Source organism: Hypomesus nipponensis, chromosome 19 (assembly GCF_054491055.1).
Source record: "Hypomesus nipponensis isolate SF chromosome 19, ASM5449105v1, whole genome shotgun sequence".
Classification (NCBI taxonomy): domain Eukaryota; kingdom Metazoa; phylum Chordata; class Actinopteri; order Osmeriformes; family Osmeridae; genus Hypomesus; species Hypomesus nipponensis.
The window spans coordinates 2,313,571-2,330,619 of NC_140379.1; the positions used below are offsets into that span (position 1 = coordinate 2,313,571).

The 17,049-nt window shown below is 47.2% G+C and overlaps 3 protein-coding genes across 7 annotated transcripts; 2 read left to right on the forward strand and 1 right to left on the reverse strand.

Moving 5' to 3' along the window:
* Positions 1 to 1,189: 1,189 nt before the first annotated feature.
* On the reverse strand, positions 1,190 to 4,127 carry cmc2 (C-x(9)-C motif containing 2). 5 transcript variants are annotated; one of them, XM_084682582.1, is made up of 6 exons: positions 4,016 to 4,127; positions 3,787 to 3,881; positions 3,409 to 3,472; positions 3,110 to 3,180; positions 1,795 to 1,866; positions 1,190 to 1,591 (listed from the first exon to the last, which is right to left on the reverse strand). In XM_084682582.1, exons 3-6 carry the CDS (start codon positions 3,440 to 3,442, stop codon positions 1,508 to 1,510), a joined length of 261 nt encoding a protein of 86 aa, XP_084538708.1. In that variant the 5' UTR covers positions 3,443 to 3,472; positions 3,787 to 3,881; positions 4,016 to 4,127; the 3' UTR covers positions 1,190 to 1,507. The 5 variants fall into 5 exon arrangements, with proteins under 5 accessions (XP_084538708.1, XP_084538709.1, XP_084538712.1 ...); XM_084682583.1 differs by having other exon boundaries at positions 3,787 to 3,901; positions 4,016 to 4,119; XM_084682586.1 differs by lacking the exon at positions 3,409 to 3,472 and having other exon boundaries at positions 3,110 to 3,220.
* A 321-nt stretch (positions 4,128 to 4,448) lies between these two features.
* Positions 4,449 to 8,935, forward strand: cenpn (centromere protein N). The gene is made up of 10 exons (XM_084682581.1): positions 4,449 to 4,761; positions 5,121 to 5,166; positions 5,301 to 5,360; positions 5,455 to 5,528; positions 5,748 to 5,921; positions 6,713 to 6,814; positions 7,316 to 7,373; positions 7,639 to 7,748; positions 8,098 to 8,221; positions 8,545 to 8,935. Exons 1-10 carry the CDS (start codon positions 4,591 to 4,593, stop codon positions 8,661 to 8,663), a joined length of 1,038 nt encoding a protein of 345 aa, XP_084538707.1. The 5' UTR covers positions 4,449 to 4,590; the 3' UTR covers positions 8,664 to 8,935.
* A 112-nt stretch (positions 8,936 to 9,047) lies between these two features.
* atmin (ATM interactor) lies at positions 9,048 to 16,958 on the forward strand. The gene is given in 4 exon segments (XM_084682933.1): positions 9,048 to 9,445; positions 12,119 to 12,244; positions 12,692 to 12,891; positions 13,259 to 16,958. Coding segments are annotated over 4 exon segments (2,328 nt in total). The 5' UTR covers positions 9,048 to 9,214; the 3' UTR covers positions 15,030 to 16,958.
* The last annotated feature ends 91 nt before the right edge of the window (positions 16,959 to 17,049 follow it).

Consider the following 17,049-nt stretch of genomic DNA (forward strand, 5'->3'; position numbering starts at 1 on the left):
ATGCTTAAACGTTGGATAGCCTCCTTTCAGCGTATGCTTGTGTGGCGAATTGTCTAACAACCTGGCAAACCCAACCAGAGATTTCAATTGCTATTCTCTAGGCGTGAAGGTGCACCACAATGAAAACTAGAACGACTGGTAGTTTTCAGTACTGACAGCCGAGTCATTCACCTGAGTCATTCTACCATTGAGGATGTTTGAGTTCAAACTCCCCTACTATCATCCCTTCTCTTTCGTTTCCTTTTTCCTTCTCGAAAGTCGCTCTCTTTTGTCCTCAACAGGTGGTGTTGCAGCCATTACACATGGTCAATTAGTTGTTTTTGTTTAGTAATAATATTTTTGAGAGAGCTTCTTAGGTGACCTCACCTGAAGTGTAATTAGTTGGAGAGCAGGATGAGCAGTTTTTGACCGTTGCCGAGCACACTGTTTTGTATTTCTCTATTAGTATAACAAACAGTATTAAAAGCAAGAAGTCGTCTGTGTAGCGCACAGGTCTTAATCATTTAAAACCCAGTTTTAACAATCTCTCTGTGTTTGAGAAGCAACAGTCTCAACAGATACCATCCTCTCACGTTCCAGAGGCGCTCGACAGTTGCCTTGTCACCCCAACTACTTCCTGTTTGGTGATTGGCCAGGGGGATCACGTTCACAAGCTATCATCACAGCTCTTTCCTGATGGAGGAGGCAGCTAATTGGTAGTGAAGGGGAGGTAATTGTTATTGTGGAAGGGTCCAGAAGAATGAGCGAGTGATCAGAGAAGACCCAACCTCGGATTCCAGATGTTTCCTCTCCCAGACAGGTGGAGGGGAAGTGTTTGTGTGTGTGTGTGTGCTCCCCCATGGATAGAGGGGAAGTGTGTTTGTGAGTGCAAGTGAGCGTGTGAGTGTGTGTGTGTGGGGAACAGACTGTTCAGATGACTGATGTGGTTGACCGACTTACAATCGACCACAGCCCAGAATAGCCCTCAGGTGTGCAGTACTCTCTGAAAGGGCTTCAGCCACTCTGATAACACGCACCATATCTCAGCCAGACAGGCTGGAGGTCTAGGACGAGATACCGGCCGGAGGGTCAAAAACTGAAGCTTTTCTTTTTACTGATGGAGACGATGTGTGATGAGGGATGGATTTATTGACTGAAATTGTCAACCTTCAAACCTTAAAAACAAAACAAAAGGTAGACCAGTAAAACCTTACTTTGTTCCCCGCCACACTTTATTCAAAAGGAATCCAGTGTTCGTGAATCAACGAACAATTTGAAACAGTTCCCTGTAAGCTCTTTGTACTAATTTCTGCTTTGTTTCAAATGTACCGCACTTCGGTTGACACTCGTTTTTTAAAATGCTCGCATATAAATAAAGATGACCGACGGATTGAGTCTTAAGTGTGTCCACGGATCCAGATAGGCACCAGGGTGCCATGGGTTTCTCCAGACAGCCCCAGGGACTCCTCCAGGCGTGTGCCCAGGCCTGGGCCACCATCCTGGGCATAACTGTGACTCCACCTGCACCTCAGAACGGCTCCTTTGGCCCTTCCTTCAACCTCTTCTGCATGTCCTTGGCATGCTGCCGGCTGCGCTCCCTTTTGGCAAGACGCTGTGGAGTCAACGGGGAGACAAACTAAGTAAGAGTGCAGTGCTGCAGCTACACAGCCACACATGCTTCCTGAAACACGGGAAATACTTCAGTGATTGACTACAGATCAAGATGTTGCAGGTTCAAATCCCCCCACCACCATCACCAAATGTACGTCACTTTGGAACGCATGATTGTTAATATTATTTATAAACAGCTCTTACCTCTGCCTTGAGACACTCGCGCATGGCGCGGTCCATGTCATTACACGTGCCAAAGAACTTCAAGACGTTGTGCTGCAGAAACAAGAGAAAAGACACAGACGCTGAGCACAGCGACAATGGACACCAACACTGTAGTTCAAATAATGACAATGATAATAATATTGCATGAAATTGTCAAGTATATACTTTAGTATGAGGTGACTGGGGTGCCTAGTAATTTTTTGCCGAAGGTGCCAGCTTGCTTGCCTGTGTGTTACCTGTGTGTTAGCTGTGTGTTTGCTGTGCGATAGCTGTGTGGTAGCTGTGTGTTTGCTGTGCGATAGCTGTGTGGTAGCTGTGTTTGCTGTGCGATAGCTGTGTGGTAGCTGTGTGTTTGCTGTGCGATAGCTGTGTGGTAGCTGTGTGTTTGCTGTGCGATAGCTGTGTGTTTGCTGTGCGATAGCTGTGTGGTAGCTGTGTTTGCTGTGCGATAGCTGTGTGGTAGCTGTGTGTTTGCTGTGCGATAGCTGTGTGGTAGCTGTGTGTTTGCTGTGCGATAGCTGTGTGTTTCCTGTGCAATAGCTGTGTGTTTGCTGTGCGATAGCTGTGTGGTAGCTGTGTGATAGCTGTGTGTTTGCTGTGCGATAGCTGTGTGGTAGCTGTGTGTTTGCTGTGCGATAGCTGTGTGGTAGCTGTGTGTTTGCTGTGCGATAGCTGTGTGTTTCCTGTGCGATAGCTGTGTGTTTGCTGTGCGATAGCTGTGTGTTAGCTGTGTGATAGCTGTGTGTTTGCTGTGCGATAGCTGTGTGTTTGCTGTGTGTTTGCTGTGCGATAGCTGTGTGGTAGCTGTGTGTTTGCTGTGCGATAGCTGTGTGTTTCCTGTGCAATAGCTGTGTGTTTGCTGTGCGATAGCTGTGTGGTAGCTGTGCGATAGTTGTGTGATAGCTGTGTGTTGCTGTGCAATAGCTGTGTGGTAGCTGTGCGATAGTTGTGTGATAGCTGTGTGTTGCTGTGCGATAGCTGTGTGGTAGCTGTGTGTTTGCTGTGCGATAGCTGTGTGTTTGCTGTGTGTTTGCTGTGCGATAGCTGTGTGTTTGCTGTGCGATAGCTGTGTGTTTGCTGTGTGTTTGCTGTGCGATAGCTGTGTGTTTGCTGTGCGATAGCTGTGTGTTTGCTGTGCGATAGCTGTGTGTTTGCTGTGCGATAGCTGTGTGTTTGCTGTGCGATAGCTGTGTGTTTGCTGTGCGATAACTGTGGTAGCTGTGTGTGCTGTGCGATAGCTGGGTGCTAGGTGTGCATCAGCTGTGTGTTTGCTGCGTACACAGAGAAAGCTCACCTCCGTGTGGCACTGCTTCAACAGTGTTATCAGCTCATTACATTCATCTGTGTGCAGGTGAGGCGACAAGTCTGGGTGCATTCTGAGCTAAGGGCTTAAACTCCAAGAATACTGGGAAGAAAAATAAACAACACTAAAGCTATTTTTAAACATTAGTATGTAGCTGTGGAAAGTTAAAATACGTTACTTGTATACATTTATACCGGTATATGCCTATATACAGTAAATGTGACTAATGAAGCCAGATAAACCATGATTTTACGACGTTCCAGGCGTAATACGACTATTCTAAAGGATACTCCATCCTCCATACCCCTCTCCATCCTGTGCCATGGCGATGAGGATGTTCTGCTAAACACTTACCTGGAACGACAATGGAGACTATTAGTTATGGACGCAATTGCGTAAATGCTGTAAATATTACACAGCAAAGGCGTGCGTAGCAGAACAGCAACAATGTTAGGGCTGACAGGCACTATGGCTTTAGAACAACAGGGATTTTTCTCATATCCATGTTACTCGTTCCTAATAATCAAACTCAATGCGAGTTAACTATCAAGTGAGAAGGTAGACTTGCTAACTACACTGCGTCAGTGATTCAAGGTAACACCGAAAGTAGCTAGTCCTGGTGTCACTTGTGGGTCTGAAGACAATTACGAATAGTTTGATTCACTCACCAGTTCGAGGACTGTGTCATTTGAGATATTTCCGGGGAATATTGTGGAATTGCTGAGTGAACGGTCATCCGCTGTTTCACCAAACACAGACGTTCCTGTTGTGACACACGCAACACTGAAGGACAAATATGCTCCGTGTGTTTAGTTTCCACTGAATGAGTTAAACGAAACGTTCAGAACCTATTTGAAATACATTGATTGCAACAATAACGACATATCTTTAATTTACCAAAGTAATTTCTTGACAGCAATATGCAATGTAAAAATATAGCACAAACACCAAAACGTGGTAGCTAGCCTACCACTTTCATAACATCAATGGAACCAACCAGCTATTGAGAACAGTCATCTGATTGACATCTCACAGTAACAAATAAACATCCGCAGTAGTTCGGTTATTATCCAATGAAATTGATTCTTTATCACAAAAGGCGGGTCCTACAACAGCTTTGTGATGACAGTACATTGCATGAAAATACATGTATTATAACAGTCCCTCAATACAATACAAAGCACGAGGTTGTGTATCAATTTTGCTGATATGAATATACGATGTAAATCATATTTCAAGGCTCCCTTTGTAGTATAATTTAACGGAAGTTTGAACTCCACTCCAGCAGACGGCGACTACATTCAAATTTAGGACGAAAGGAAATTACGTCACAAACTATTTTCATTGGTCGGTTAAGTCAGGGGCGGCTTGTTTGGATTTTGATTTTGCAGACAAGCTGAAAAACTTTCTGATCGTTTGTACTGTAACTAAGGAGCGTTTGTGTTGAAGTCTCCTATATTAGAAGATAAATCATGGACGAGTCGACAATTCGGATATTACAAAAGCTGATACGACAGATTCCGGCGCAGTCTTTACAGATAATGCTGACCAAATGGGCTCATTTTACGAGGCAGCAAATCATGTCACTGAACTTCAAGCTAACAAAAGCTGTACTGACGGAGGACATACTCGTGCTTTGCGAGGTAGCTATAGTAGCAGACGTCTGCACAATATTTCTAAACAGATACTTGCACTGTAGTAGGCTACTTAATATAATTAGCTAGCTATACCTGCTAGGCTAACTTAGGCTAGCTACCTTGTCACACAGGTCGGTAGCACCAGAGTCATAGAGTACTAGATGGTAGAAAATTAGCTTAGATGGTAAATTCAACTTATTACCTCCGAACAATGCTGTTTCAAAGACGCCGCTGTTTTGTTTGGAACTTTTCAGTCTAATTGAAAACAATGGAGTTGACGCAACTATTTCTCTCCGGTTCTGGGTAGCACTAACTGTCTGTACACAGTACAGGAATAATGTTCTTCCCGCCTCACTCCTTCTTAGGAAAATGGCCTGACAGTTAAACACATCACAGAACTCGAAATGCTGTGTAAGTGAAATAATTGTTTATTTGCTAACCAAGTTTCTTGAGTAGATTCTCTGACGTGTTCACGTGTCCCGGTGCGTCAATAGGTGCTGCATGAAGTCAAATACACCTTATGACGCCTCCTCTATCTTTTGCAGACGTCATTGATAACCCTAACCATGGCATGTGGTATGCGTACCAGTTCCTGGATGCCGTTGGTATGGTCACCTGTGTTTTTACCTTTAAAACGCTAACCGTTTAGAAAATTTTCTTTTGAAGCAGCTTCTCACCGCAATCTTTATCTCGACCCAGACGAGACCCAGTCCACGGAGCTGACCCAGTTCAAGAAAAAGTTCAAAATCCACCTCAAGCAGCTCATCAGTCATGTAGGAAATATATATATATGCTATTTTAATCTGTCAAATAATTGTCACATTTAATGTGTAGTCCATTCACAAATTGTCACTACCTCATCTGTCCCGGCCCAGTTTCAGACTATGGATTCACGCATTCTGACAGATACGCGACTCATGGCATGTTTCATGTTGGGCCCAACATAGTTCATAACCCCCCCCCCCCCCCCTTGTTCATCATCCCTCTCCCAGGTGTCAATCAAGATCAAGAAGCACACGGATGAAGCTGTCTGGATACGCATTGCCTGGGGCGACAGCTTCACTCGTCCGAACCACATGAAGCCGACATACGTCGTCCACCATCTTCAGACACCGTATGTGTTTGTGAGCAACTTGAAGGCCAAGCACAGACCTCTGCTCAACCAGGTGAGAAAAGGAGGAAACGTATCAATGTGTAACTAAACACCCCCAAGTTTTTTTCTTTCTTTAACCGCAATGATTAGTAATCAGATACGGCTTTATGGTGAAATTCGAACCCCCAAAAAAATTTGATCCGAAGAAATTCAGATTGTAACATTCGGGATATCAAGGATAGGTAAGGCAATTGAGCCTGACTGCAATCAAACCATCTCGCGGAGAAGTGAGATGGTTCGATTGCATTCAGGCGCAAATTTGAATTCGAATTTGAGCAACCAGAATTTCTGAACCTTACATTTTTGGGTCAGATTTTTTTTTTTTTTACATTGAAACACATTTCCATTTAAAGAGGTGAATTCAAAACCATCAAATTCAGTGGTGTTTAAATGTCAATATTAAGTATTCAATGCTTTTTACAACTCAAAAAATTGTCCATAGGCTATTGTGCCTAACCCTATACGGGTCCTTTGTAGTGAGGGAGAGAGAACTCGGTGGGGCAAGAAGGGGCGGAGCGAATCAAGGGGCTGAGCGAATCAAGGGGCGGAGCGAATCAAGGGGCGGAGCGAATCAAGGGGCGGATGGAATCAAGGGGCGGAGCGAATCAAGGGGCGGAGCGCAGCTCGACAATGACATTTTTATTTTTAATGTTTTTTGCAATGTTAAACAGTGAAAAAACACACAGGTCATGTAAATGCACATTGGCGTGAACAAAACATCACAGTACTAAACAAGAGGTGTGACTAAAAGCAAAGGTTTTTGGGTGTGTTCTAAATGCCCTCCTTGTTCCCTGGGTCCTGCAGGCTCTGGTTCTGGCTTGTGGGTACTGCTCCGTGAAAGACGCTCAACTCAGCGGACGCAAACTGACGTCCATCAGAGACTTACTGATGAGACAGTACCAGCAGGTACATTTATCCACCGCTCTGGTTATCCAGAGCGACTTACACTTACGTAAGTACAGGGACATTCCCCCCGAGGCAAGTAGGGTGAAGTGCCCAAGGACACAACGTTATTTGGCACGGCAGGGAATCGATCCGGCAACCCTCTGATAACTAGCCTGACTCCCTCACCGCTCAGCCATCTGACTCCCCGTAGGACTAGCTGACCTCTCTGTGACCTCTCTGTGACCTTTCTGTGACCTCTCTGTGACCTCTCTGTGACCTCTCTGTGACCTCTGTCACCATCCCAGTCTTGTATTGCAGGGCTCTTTATTTATTCAGCACATTTCATACACAAGATAAGATACCATATGCTTCACGTAAAAACACCTTATACAATTAAACATGATTGAAAAATATGCATGAAATTACGTTTAAGTTAGAGTAAAATAGTTTAAGCATTTAAAGAGAATTTTATATTGCATGGATTTTTTTTTAACTCATTTTCTCTTTCTTGTACATTTACAGGTGTTTTCTACAAAATATCAACAACACCCACTTCAGGAAAATATCGCACCCCCAAAAAGTATGTCATTGGACACGGCCTGGCCTGTACTAGATCGTGTTGATAGATCCATTTATGTGTTATTAGGTGCGTTCGACTTCATGCGGCGCTGATAGTCGGCTGCAGCCGGCTGCTCTTGAAGCTGAGAACGCCATTGGCTGCTTCAAGTCAGCCGGGCTGCAGGCGACGCCGGCGCTGCATGAAGTCGAACCCACCTATTGATGCTTCACTTTGAGACCATTAAATATATGTATATATTATTGTATTTTCTTTTATCTGTTTACAGATCCCAACATTGAGAGAGAGCAAGCAGAAAATGCCGGAAACAGGATTCAGATGGCCTGTGAGGCTTTTGGCAGCGGTAAAGTCCCTGAACTGCAAACCGCCATCTACAAGGTAACCATGTCATCTGCTGGTGTACATTTAGTGCATAACCCCTTTACTACAGCTTGCAGACTCTCATGGATAGATACATGGGTGTTATAGATTAACTTGGGCGTTTGTGTAAGATGTTAAAGCGTAGCTCATTGGCTCTGGCATTTTGACTGCAGATCTAGAGGTCCTAGATTTCCTAATGTCCCTGTACTTACTGTAAGACGCTCTGGATAAGAGTGTCTGCTAAATGACTAAATGTCCTTGGTTCGAATCCCCCCGTGCGCTACGTCCCGTTGGATAAAAGCGTCCGCTAAATGAATCCGCCACATGACGGTGCGTTGATGCAGTCCTGCGTGTGCTCTCCTCTCAGCTAGAGACCAGGTTCAAAGACAACTCCAACAACCACATGACGGCAAGGGAGGATCCTTTCAGATGCGTGGTCAAGTTCGCCAGCCCCAACCTCCTGGAGTCCCTGAAGCACTGCGTGTCCACAGGTAACGACACCTCGGGTCGGGTCTGTCTCTACGTGTCCTGACGGGTGGGCTCCGACAGACCGGCTGTATGAACACACAGACAACGTCAGAAATCATGTTTCATTTATTCACTTCCTTCCGTGGCCACAAGAGGACAGGAGATGAACTGGAAGTCATATTCATGGGGTCTGTGGCTGCAGGCGGGCATGATTCTGGTTTTGTGTTTAATGCAGGAGGCTGGATGTTTGTGTGGGTCACATTCTTTTCCGTGGTGAGTAACGCATGTCGGCAACCGACGGGAAGTACTTGACCACGTGTTGAGAGGTCTGCTTTGTCTTCAACAGGAATGGCCTCCACACCTGTCACACCCCTGCTGTCCTCCATCACCCAGAAAGGAAGGAACTACTTTGTCATCACAGACAAGGGCTTGGGCCCTTCACAGAGACAGCATCAACAGAACTGAAATTTAAAATGCGTTTTCCACCTCTTATTCTATTGCTTATGAGTTTCAGGAATGTGTATATACTTTACTTATACTTTTTTTTTAAAAGTATGTTTTATTAAAGCATGTGTCATTTTGCAGTGGGTATCATTTCACAAGGCTTCTGTTAAATAGGTTTAGACTTAAGTCATTACCGTCATACATATACAGTACACATTTCATTTTCCTTTAATGTAATAGGAAAATATTTTACACTTCTTTTTTTACTCCTGTATGTAATAAACGTATTACAATAACTAATCTGAATACAAGTCAAACTTATGAAATCAATTTTCATTGATTGCTCTACGAGTAACCCTATATTTGAGTGACTTGCACTGTAATGAGTCTGTCGAGATGTTTCAGTGTGAACCAAGATAAATCTCAAATTGATTAATTCAGCGCAAGGAGAAGCAAGGAGACTCGATTAAAGGCTAGCTCCACCGCCCATGCCCCGCCCACCTTAGCGGATCCTACTGTACCGTACGCACTGCCGTCTCAGGAACCGCGGCGAGTCGGTCGTTAACAGAAACATGGCTGCCTCTGCAACGGGGGAAGCTCACAACAACGGTAACGTTTCCTCCCTGAGACCAAAATGCAGCGAAGAAGCTCTTTCACAGCAAAGAGAAATGATCCAACCGTCTGTCGTGGAGCTAACCAAAGAAGTGCGGACTAATATCCTCTGTACTGTGGAGGGATGTGGGAAGATTCTCCCAAACACGCCAGCACTGAACATGCATTTAGTGAAGTCTCACGGAGTAAAGGTACTGTAGCTGCAACGTTAGACAGACAAGTCTTGATAAGAGCCCCGTTTGTGGGTTATAGTTTATATTAACTTGCCGGTGAATTGAATGGTGCTATCGTTTTTAGCATGCGTATTGTTCTAATGAATGAAAACATCGCAAAAAAATCGCAAGTCATCAGCTAGCAGTGTCACACACAGCATTCAGCCTGACACTTTGTATTTATTTATCTAGCTAGATAGCTTCAACGTATCTTTCAAAAGTATCGTTGGTAACCTGTATCTCATTAAAGCCTATAATATCTACGGCTATCATGACACCAACAGCAGTCCAACGATTCTCGCTCCTTCCTGTGAGTTAGCTAGGCTAGTCCTGCTAGCTACTTGGCTTGTACAGTACTAGCGTTTTAATCAAATAAGCGTGAAATGCACACATAGTCCATGTAGTTATAAGATCAGGCAAATACAATACATTACATGTTGACAGTTTGCATTCAGATACGGACATAATTAATTTCAGTTGCCTTTTCTCATGGGGCCATTTGCTTGAATGATGAGTGAGTTAGCCGGTTATTAATTCCGTGAGAGGTCACGATAGACAGCTTGGTATCTGGATGTTGTCACCAGGTAAATCATGACAGAGTGGTCAGACACTTCACCAGAATCCATTTCCCAGTGTCCCTCTCTGGTTTCAGAAACATAATGGGAGTAGATTTATGTTTTACTCCCCAGTCCCCAAAATGAATGGGGCTCTGTCTAGATACAGTCATTTGTCCCAACTCTGACTACACTCATTGTTATAAAGGTTAATATTTGCATTTCAATCAGGACTAGGAACCAGAAGTATGTCATGCAGCTAATGAACACCTCTGAATAGATGCTTTTCTGTTAACGTAGGCCTATTCATTTTACGATGAACAACATTATTAAATAGGCACGTGAACAGGCACACCATTAACTGAAAGGAGATCTGATAGTTTTGTGCATGAGACAGCGGCCCGTGAAGAACAGTATCAAACATGGGGTCAAAGTCCCTGTCCCTGTCTGTGTTCAATGTGAATGGGCTGATGGTGGGGGTGAGGTCATACTAACCTAACCAGCCCCAATAGAGACAAAAATTACTATTCCTCTGGTTCATACTGGCTGGCCATGTCTCTTAATTATTCACGCAGCCAGAATGAGATATGATTTAGAATATCACACGGACAGTTATTTATTGCAGCTCTGAAACTGTTTCTCCAGTCAGCTGAACTGCCGTCCAGGCGGACGCTGATATATATCATGCGTCCTTGAGCACGCACTGTGTGTGTGCCTCTGCAGAAAGGATCGCAGCTTCAGCCCCTCAAGCAGTTCAGAGCAGCCACGCTCGCTGATAAGGAGCCTGTCGCTCAGTCCAGGAGCAGACTGCGAGTGATAATCTGTTCTGTGTGTTGCCCTGCCCTGCCCAGCAGGTCTCATATACTCTGTCTGTTTTTAATGAAGGCAGAAACCAAGCTTGTCTGTCTGCCTGCACCAGTGTGTCCTGGGTGCCCCCTGGGTGTATCAGCAGGGGTAGGTGGTTGTGGCGTGGCGTAGAGGGAGCATCTCAGAGAGGGCGAGCCAGGCCTTGGGGCTCCTTGGCCTGGAACAGACACACACGGGCTAGATCTCAACCCTGCTCCTGTCAACAGCTTCTCCTTTAATCACACACCGGCCGGGATTTTACCCGGCGGCTGATGTGGTGATGCGTAGCCAAGGGCGATCGCCTGGTTGAGCAGCGTGTTTGTGTGTGGCGACGAGACCCCGTAGCGAGCGTGTTCGTCAGCCCCCTCCTCCCATGATGCACTGGGGCGGGGTGACCTTGGCCTGGATGCTGGGCATGTTTGTGTGATAGGCACGCCTGATGTTCAGGTCCCCTCTGGGCTCTCTGAGGCCTCCCTAGCTCTGTGTCGGCGCTGTACTCTTACATAATACGAATAAGCAGGCAGCTTGTCGTTGATTGAATACGGTGTCCATCGCAGTGGAACTGCAGGGAGGGGTATGTTGAACACACTGGGAAAGCGAGCACAGTGTGCTGTTTGGCTAATTACATTTCATCACTCTTTGCCTTTTAGAGCGAGCTGTCCCACACAAACATGGTGGTTACGTAACATGTTCCCAATATAACACCTTTTCTTTTGGTGTGTGTGTGTGTGTGTGTGTGTGTGTGTGTGTGTGTGTGTGTGTGTGTGTGTGTGTGTGTGTGTGTGTGTGTGTGTGTGTGTGTGTGTGTGTGTGTGTGTGTGTGTGTGTGTGTGTGTGTGTGTGTGTGTGTGTGCGCTCGCGTTTACTGGAGATAATTGGCTCAGGTTGTTTTTGGTTTTGTCTCTATCTGCTGGTTCATCAGTATCTCAGTGTGAAACCCTGCTGAACATCCATGAACGTTTAAGTGAAAAGTGTTGCCTCATGGATTTGGTGAAGGCAACTCTGTACAATGAAATGAATTATTTTATGTTTTTCTCTCCCCTTTTCTTCTCCTCACCTCTCCCCTCATATCTAATCTCCTCACCTCTCCCCTCATATCTAATCTCCTCACCTCTCCCCTCTTCTCGCCCTCTCCTCTCTAATATCCTCACCTCTCCCCTCTTCTCGCCCTCTCCTCTCTAATATCCTCACCTCTCCCCTCTTCTCGTCCTCTCTTCTCCCCTCTCCTCCCCTGTCCTTCCTTCCTCTCCAGGATGGTCTCATCAACCCGACAGTGAGGAAGGATATGAAGGGGAGTCAGAAGCTGTACTGCTGCCCCATCGAAGGCTGTCCTCGCGGACGCAATCGCCCCTTCTCCCAGTTCTCCCTGGTCAAACAGGTACTCTACACACAAAACCAAATCAAAAACCAAATGTATTTTTTATAGCCTTTTTAACAAGCAACGTCACAGAGGACTTTGGATTGGCCTTCTAAGACTGCCTAAAACACAATTTCACAGTTCAAATTTCTTATATAGTATATTTCACATTGTACGACCTTGGTGTTGGAAAGACCTGAGTCACACTTCAGAGGACTGGCTAACGAGGGGTAAGATGAGAACTGGCACTCATTTCACCCCCTGGGGTCTCTCCATCAGGCAGTCCCAGACCGTCCTCCTTTTAGACCTCTCCACGGTCTCTTCTCCAGAATAAACAATATCCGACTTGCATCTGCCTCCGTGTCTATTTTAGTTCCCCCTCACGCTTCCACCGCTTCCCTCGCCCTCTTTCACCGTCCCGTTTCCATCAGCGCTTTGCCAAGTCTTCTGTTCTGTTCCATCTCTCAGCACTTTATGAAGATGCACGCTGAGAAGAAGCACAAGTGCTCCAAATGCAGCAACGGCTACAGCACGGAGTGGGACCTGAGGCGCCACGCCGAGGACTGCGGCAAGACCTACTGCTGCACCTGTGGCTGCCCGTATGCCAGCAGGGCGGCGCTGTTGTCTCACATCTACAGGACTGGCCACGAGGTTCCCACAGAGCACAGGTACATTGGATTAGCTCAGCTTTTTATACAAAACAATATAGGAGTAGGAACAAATATATATGTATCTTTGTTTTCCCACACACAATACGACAAAGTGTCAGTTTTTTCAAAAATGTATTTTTTAATTATTTTACTGTCTCTATAGTGTATTTTTGTGAGGTCCAAGAGGTAGTAGTAATCAGTACTTTTTACTTTAACTGGAGGGAAAAAAGTGTATTTTTAAACATGAGTATCTGTACTTCTACTTGAAGGGGTGAAGGATGTGTGTACTTTTCCTATCTCTGGTCCTGGTCTTGAATATAGATCCTAACACCCCCCCCTCCACCCCTCCCCCCCCCCCCACCTCCACCCACCCTCCCTGTGCCAGGTACCCGCCTGTGAAAAAGCGTAAGATGGAGAAGCTGATTGGTGGAGCCGCGAAGGTGAAAGCCAGCGATTGGCCGTGCCAGCAGATGAGCTCCAACCGCCATCTCTCCGTCGCCTCCTTTGCCTCCGACGTCCTGGATCCCGTGAAACACAACTCCAACACCCCCAGAACCTTCCAGAAGGTTCTCCTGCCCAAGCCCAAGGTGGCCGTGGTGAACGTGCCAGTCATCCAGCTGGCTCACCTCCCCGTCCTCCTGCCCTCCGACAGCGGGGCGCTGCGCTCCGTCGTCTTGGCGGTGGACAGCCACGGCTCCCTCAGCACGCTCCATCTGCTGCCCCAGTCCATGGCAGCAGTGGTGCCCCACCTGGACGCCAGGACGCTGGGCTTCCGGGGCAGCATGCAGGCATCCCGCTCCAGCCTGGGTCCCATCAGCACGGGGGTGCAGGTCAGTCTGGAGCCGGTGGGTCTGGCGGACAACCCAGCCAGCTGTCTGGGGGGGCAGCGAGGGAGAAGCACCTCCACCAACATCCAGACAGACATGTCTTTCCTAGCCAGGGAGGCTGTGGGGCTGGGGGCCGGGGGGCTGGGGGCCGGGGGGCTGGGGGCTGGAGGGGAGTCCTCTGTGTCCTCCTGCTCCCAGACAGACATCAGCGTCAGCGCCCAGGTTCTCCTGCCGGTCAGCGTGGAGACCCAGACTTTCTCCTCCAGGACCAAAGCCACCTCCACCATCGCGGCCCAGACGGAGAGCCACGTCCTGGCACAGCTGGCCTCGTCCTCGTCCCCCTCCACCACCCGGCAGACCCAGACCAGGCGCTCCATGGCTGAGGAGAGGGCTCAGTTAGACCAAGCCATTGCTTGCTCCAACCTGTTCGAAGGCGACTCCCTCAGCGTGTCCACCCAGACGGCGCTGTCCGACGATGCGTTCCCAACCCACCACAGCGACGCCTCGCTCGCCACCTCGGGCCACCACAACCTCTACGGCGAGCAGGAGGAGGAGAAGTCGGCGGGGGGGATGTGTTTTGGCGTGCAGACGGACGATCTCCAGGCGAGCGGCGTTGCCGACAACCAGACCCAGACCATGGCGCTGATCAACGACCTGGCCAACATCCTGTCCGACAGCATGGCCGCCCACCAGGGTCTGACGGACGGCTCCTCCGGCTCCTCCGCCCCCCACGCCGCCATCGACTTCGACTTTGAGGAGTTCCTGAACGCCGTGCACATCCAGACACAGACGGAGGAGAGCGAGCTGTCCGCGCCCCTGGAGTCCCTGGACACCCACACGCAGACCGACTTCCTGCTACTGGAGGGGCTGGCGGCAGCGGCGGGCGAGGGCGAGGCCCGCAGCGACCTGGAGCTGGAGATGTTCGACACGCAGACGCAGACCGACCTCAACTTCCTGCTGAGCGCCGGCTCCGGACACATGCCCCTGGGGAACATCCTGCGCCAGTCCAGCTTCTCCATGAGCACCGAGTCATCCGACAACGAGACCCAGACCGACCTGCCGCCCTCGCCACCTCGCCCCCCGCACCCAGCCCTCTCAGAAGGAGACCCCGCCAGGCCGCTGAGCACCACGGAGACCCAGACGGCGAGCGGGCCGTCGGAGAGCCTCGGACACCTGTTCCTAACCAGCAACGAGACCCAGACCGTCATGGACGACTTCCTGTCAGCTGACCTGGCCTGGAACGTCGAGTCTCACTTCAGCTCTGTGGAGACCCAGACCTGCTAGGAACTGTTTGGGCTTTTCCAGAACCCAGACAAACCCAACAGCTGAACCCCCCCTCCCCCCTGCTCCCCACCACACCCACACAGGGGCTACCTAACCCCCCCCCCTCCTCACCCCCCTCAAACATGACAGGCTGCTGGTGTCTGGTGTCTCCTTCCCTCCTCTCCTGACCCCTCCCCAGAGTGGCCGGACAGCTTATCTCCATCCCCTGGACAGTCCACTGCTTATACAGGACTGTCAGACAGACACACAGTCTTAAGGAGGGAGACTTCTCAGTCTAAGAGTGTAGGAACATTCCAGTGTGGGGGTCGGAACATGTCCAGGAAACACACACCCCTCACACACACAATGTTAATAGCACTTTATTAGTCGACAGGCATGATTACCCCCCCCTACACACACACACACACACACCTGGCCAGTACACGTTTATTTGCACATATGATGACATACTACTACATGCGTATTTTCTCTTGAAATGTCAGTGTATTTCAACGTTTCATAGCTCGTGCATTAGCGCTAGCTGTCTCGTTCGCTGTAATGGGAAGGTAAGGTGAACCCTGATCATCCTACTCAGTAGCTATAGCTACTAAGAATCTTGTTGAGATGGGACTGGTATTTGTAGTCTTGTAATATCTGTATTTCATCCCCGCAAGGTCAGTATACTGAACACCCCCGGGGCAATCAGTTAGCTAGCACTAGTAGACAACGCTGTCATCGTCGATGATTTATTGATTAGCTGGCCGTAAGTGTATAGGCTACGTTAGCGGTTCACTGTGTGGGTAATACGATGCTATCTAAAAACCAGTACACGGCTTAGATCTAGGTCTAGCTATGCTATTGTCACTGTGACTCTGTTGTGATCGTGTGTGTTCAGTAATATCGTCCAGGCCTCTTTGGGTCCTACTGAACTTGAAAATTGTTATTCATTTGACGGAATAAACCCCTACCGTCTTATCCCAGTGGGATGAAGGAGTGGGGGGAAGTTTGCAAATATTGTCTTGAACTTGCTACTGGAAAACCTGTTTTGTCGTTTCTAAGTCCTCTTAGTTACCTCAGTTGGACCACCCCGATTCACAACTTTTTCGACATCACTGCGACATGGTAATTGAATGTGAACTCTAGAAAGAGATCCCACGTTATAAAGTAATTTTTTGTTTTTGTTTATGCAGGTGCCTTACAGCTATCATTTTGGGTTATGTATTTTGTTGGTCAGTACCCTTAAACTGCTTTAAGAGGAAGAAAGACGATCACGTTCGAAAAATATATTATATTGTTTTGGATGTAGCCTAAACAATGGAATAATCAGTATCCTTTTGGTCATGTTTAATTGGCATGTTTGAATCTTTGATTATTTTTGTTCCGACAGGTTTTCTGTTGCATGATCTGTTAGAATGCCTTTGATGATCTGTATTTATAACTTTATAGCGTCATGTCAAGGTTCTTGAGTGCTATGCAGTATTTACACAGTCCGAAGATTATTTTATAGTGCAGGACGGTACTGTTGGAACTTTTTACATAGAACCTGCAGAATGTATGACACTGTGCCCAATGTTACCTTGGCTGTTTTTTGCACTGTTTCCAAAACCATTATTTGGGACTGTTTCCTTCTTTCAACGTATAGCCTTTAATTCTCTGCCTCCACATTACATGACTGTATATATATGTATTATTATATGGAAAACACTACTTCTAATTTATTGTTCTTCAATTGGGTCAAAGTTGCGCTGATAAAAGGAGAAAAAAAGATGCCTTCTTTAGAAATGTGTAAACTAGCCTACGGTGTAAACTCGTTCATGTGCTTGGTTGTCTTTATTTTCTCGGTAGGGAGCGATGCAGCCTGCCAAGATGGCTTCTTCAGTTGTGTCTGTCTGCTGCCTTTGTTTTGACTGTTGTGTTTCTGTTGCTTAACTGTATAGAGGATAATTGTTTCGTCAAAGCTATGCTGCTGACGCTCTCAATAAATGATTGAAATTAGCTTTATGCACCATAAGTGGAAAACTGTTTCATGTATAAATCTCTGGTCTGTAAATAGAAGGCTTTACAAGTTATCTTCATAGCTTCTAAA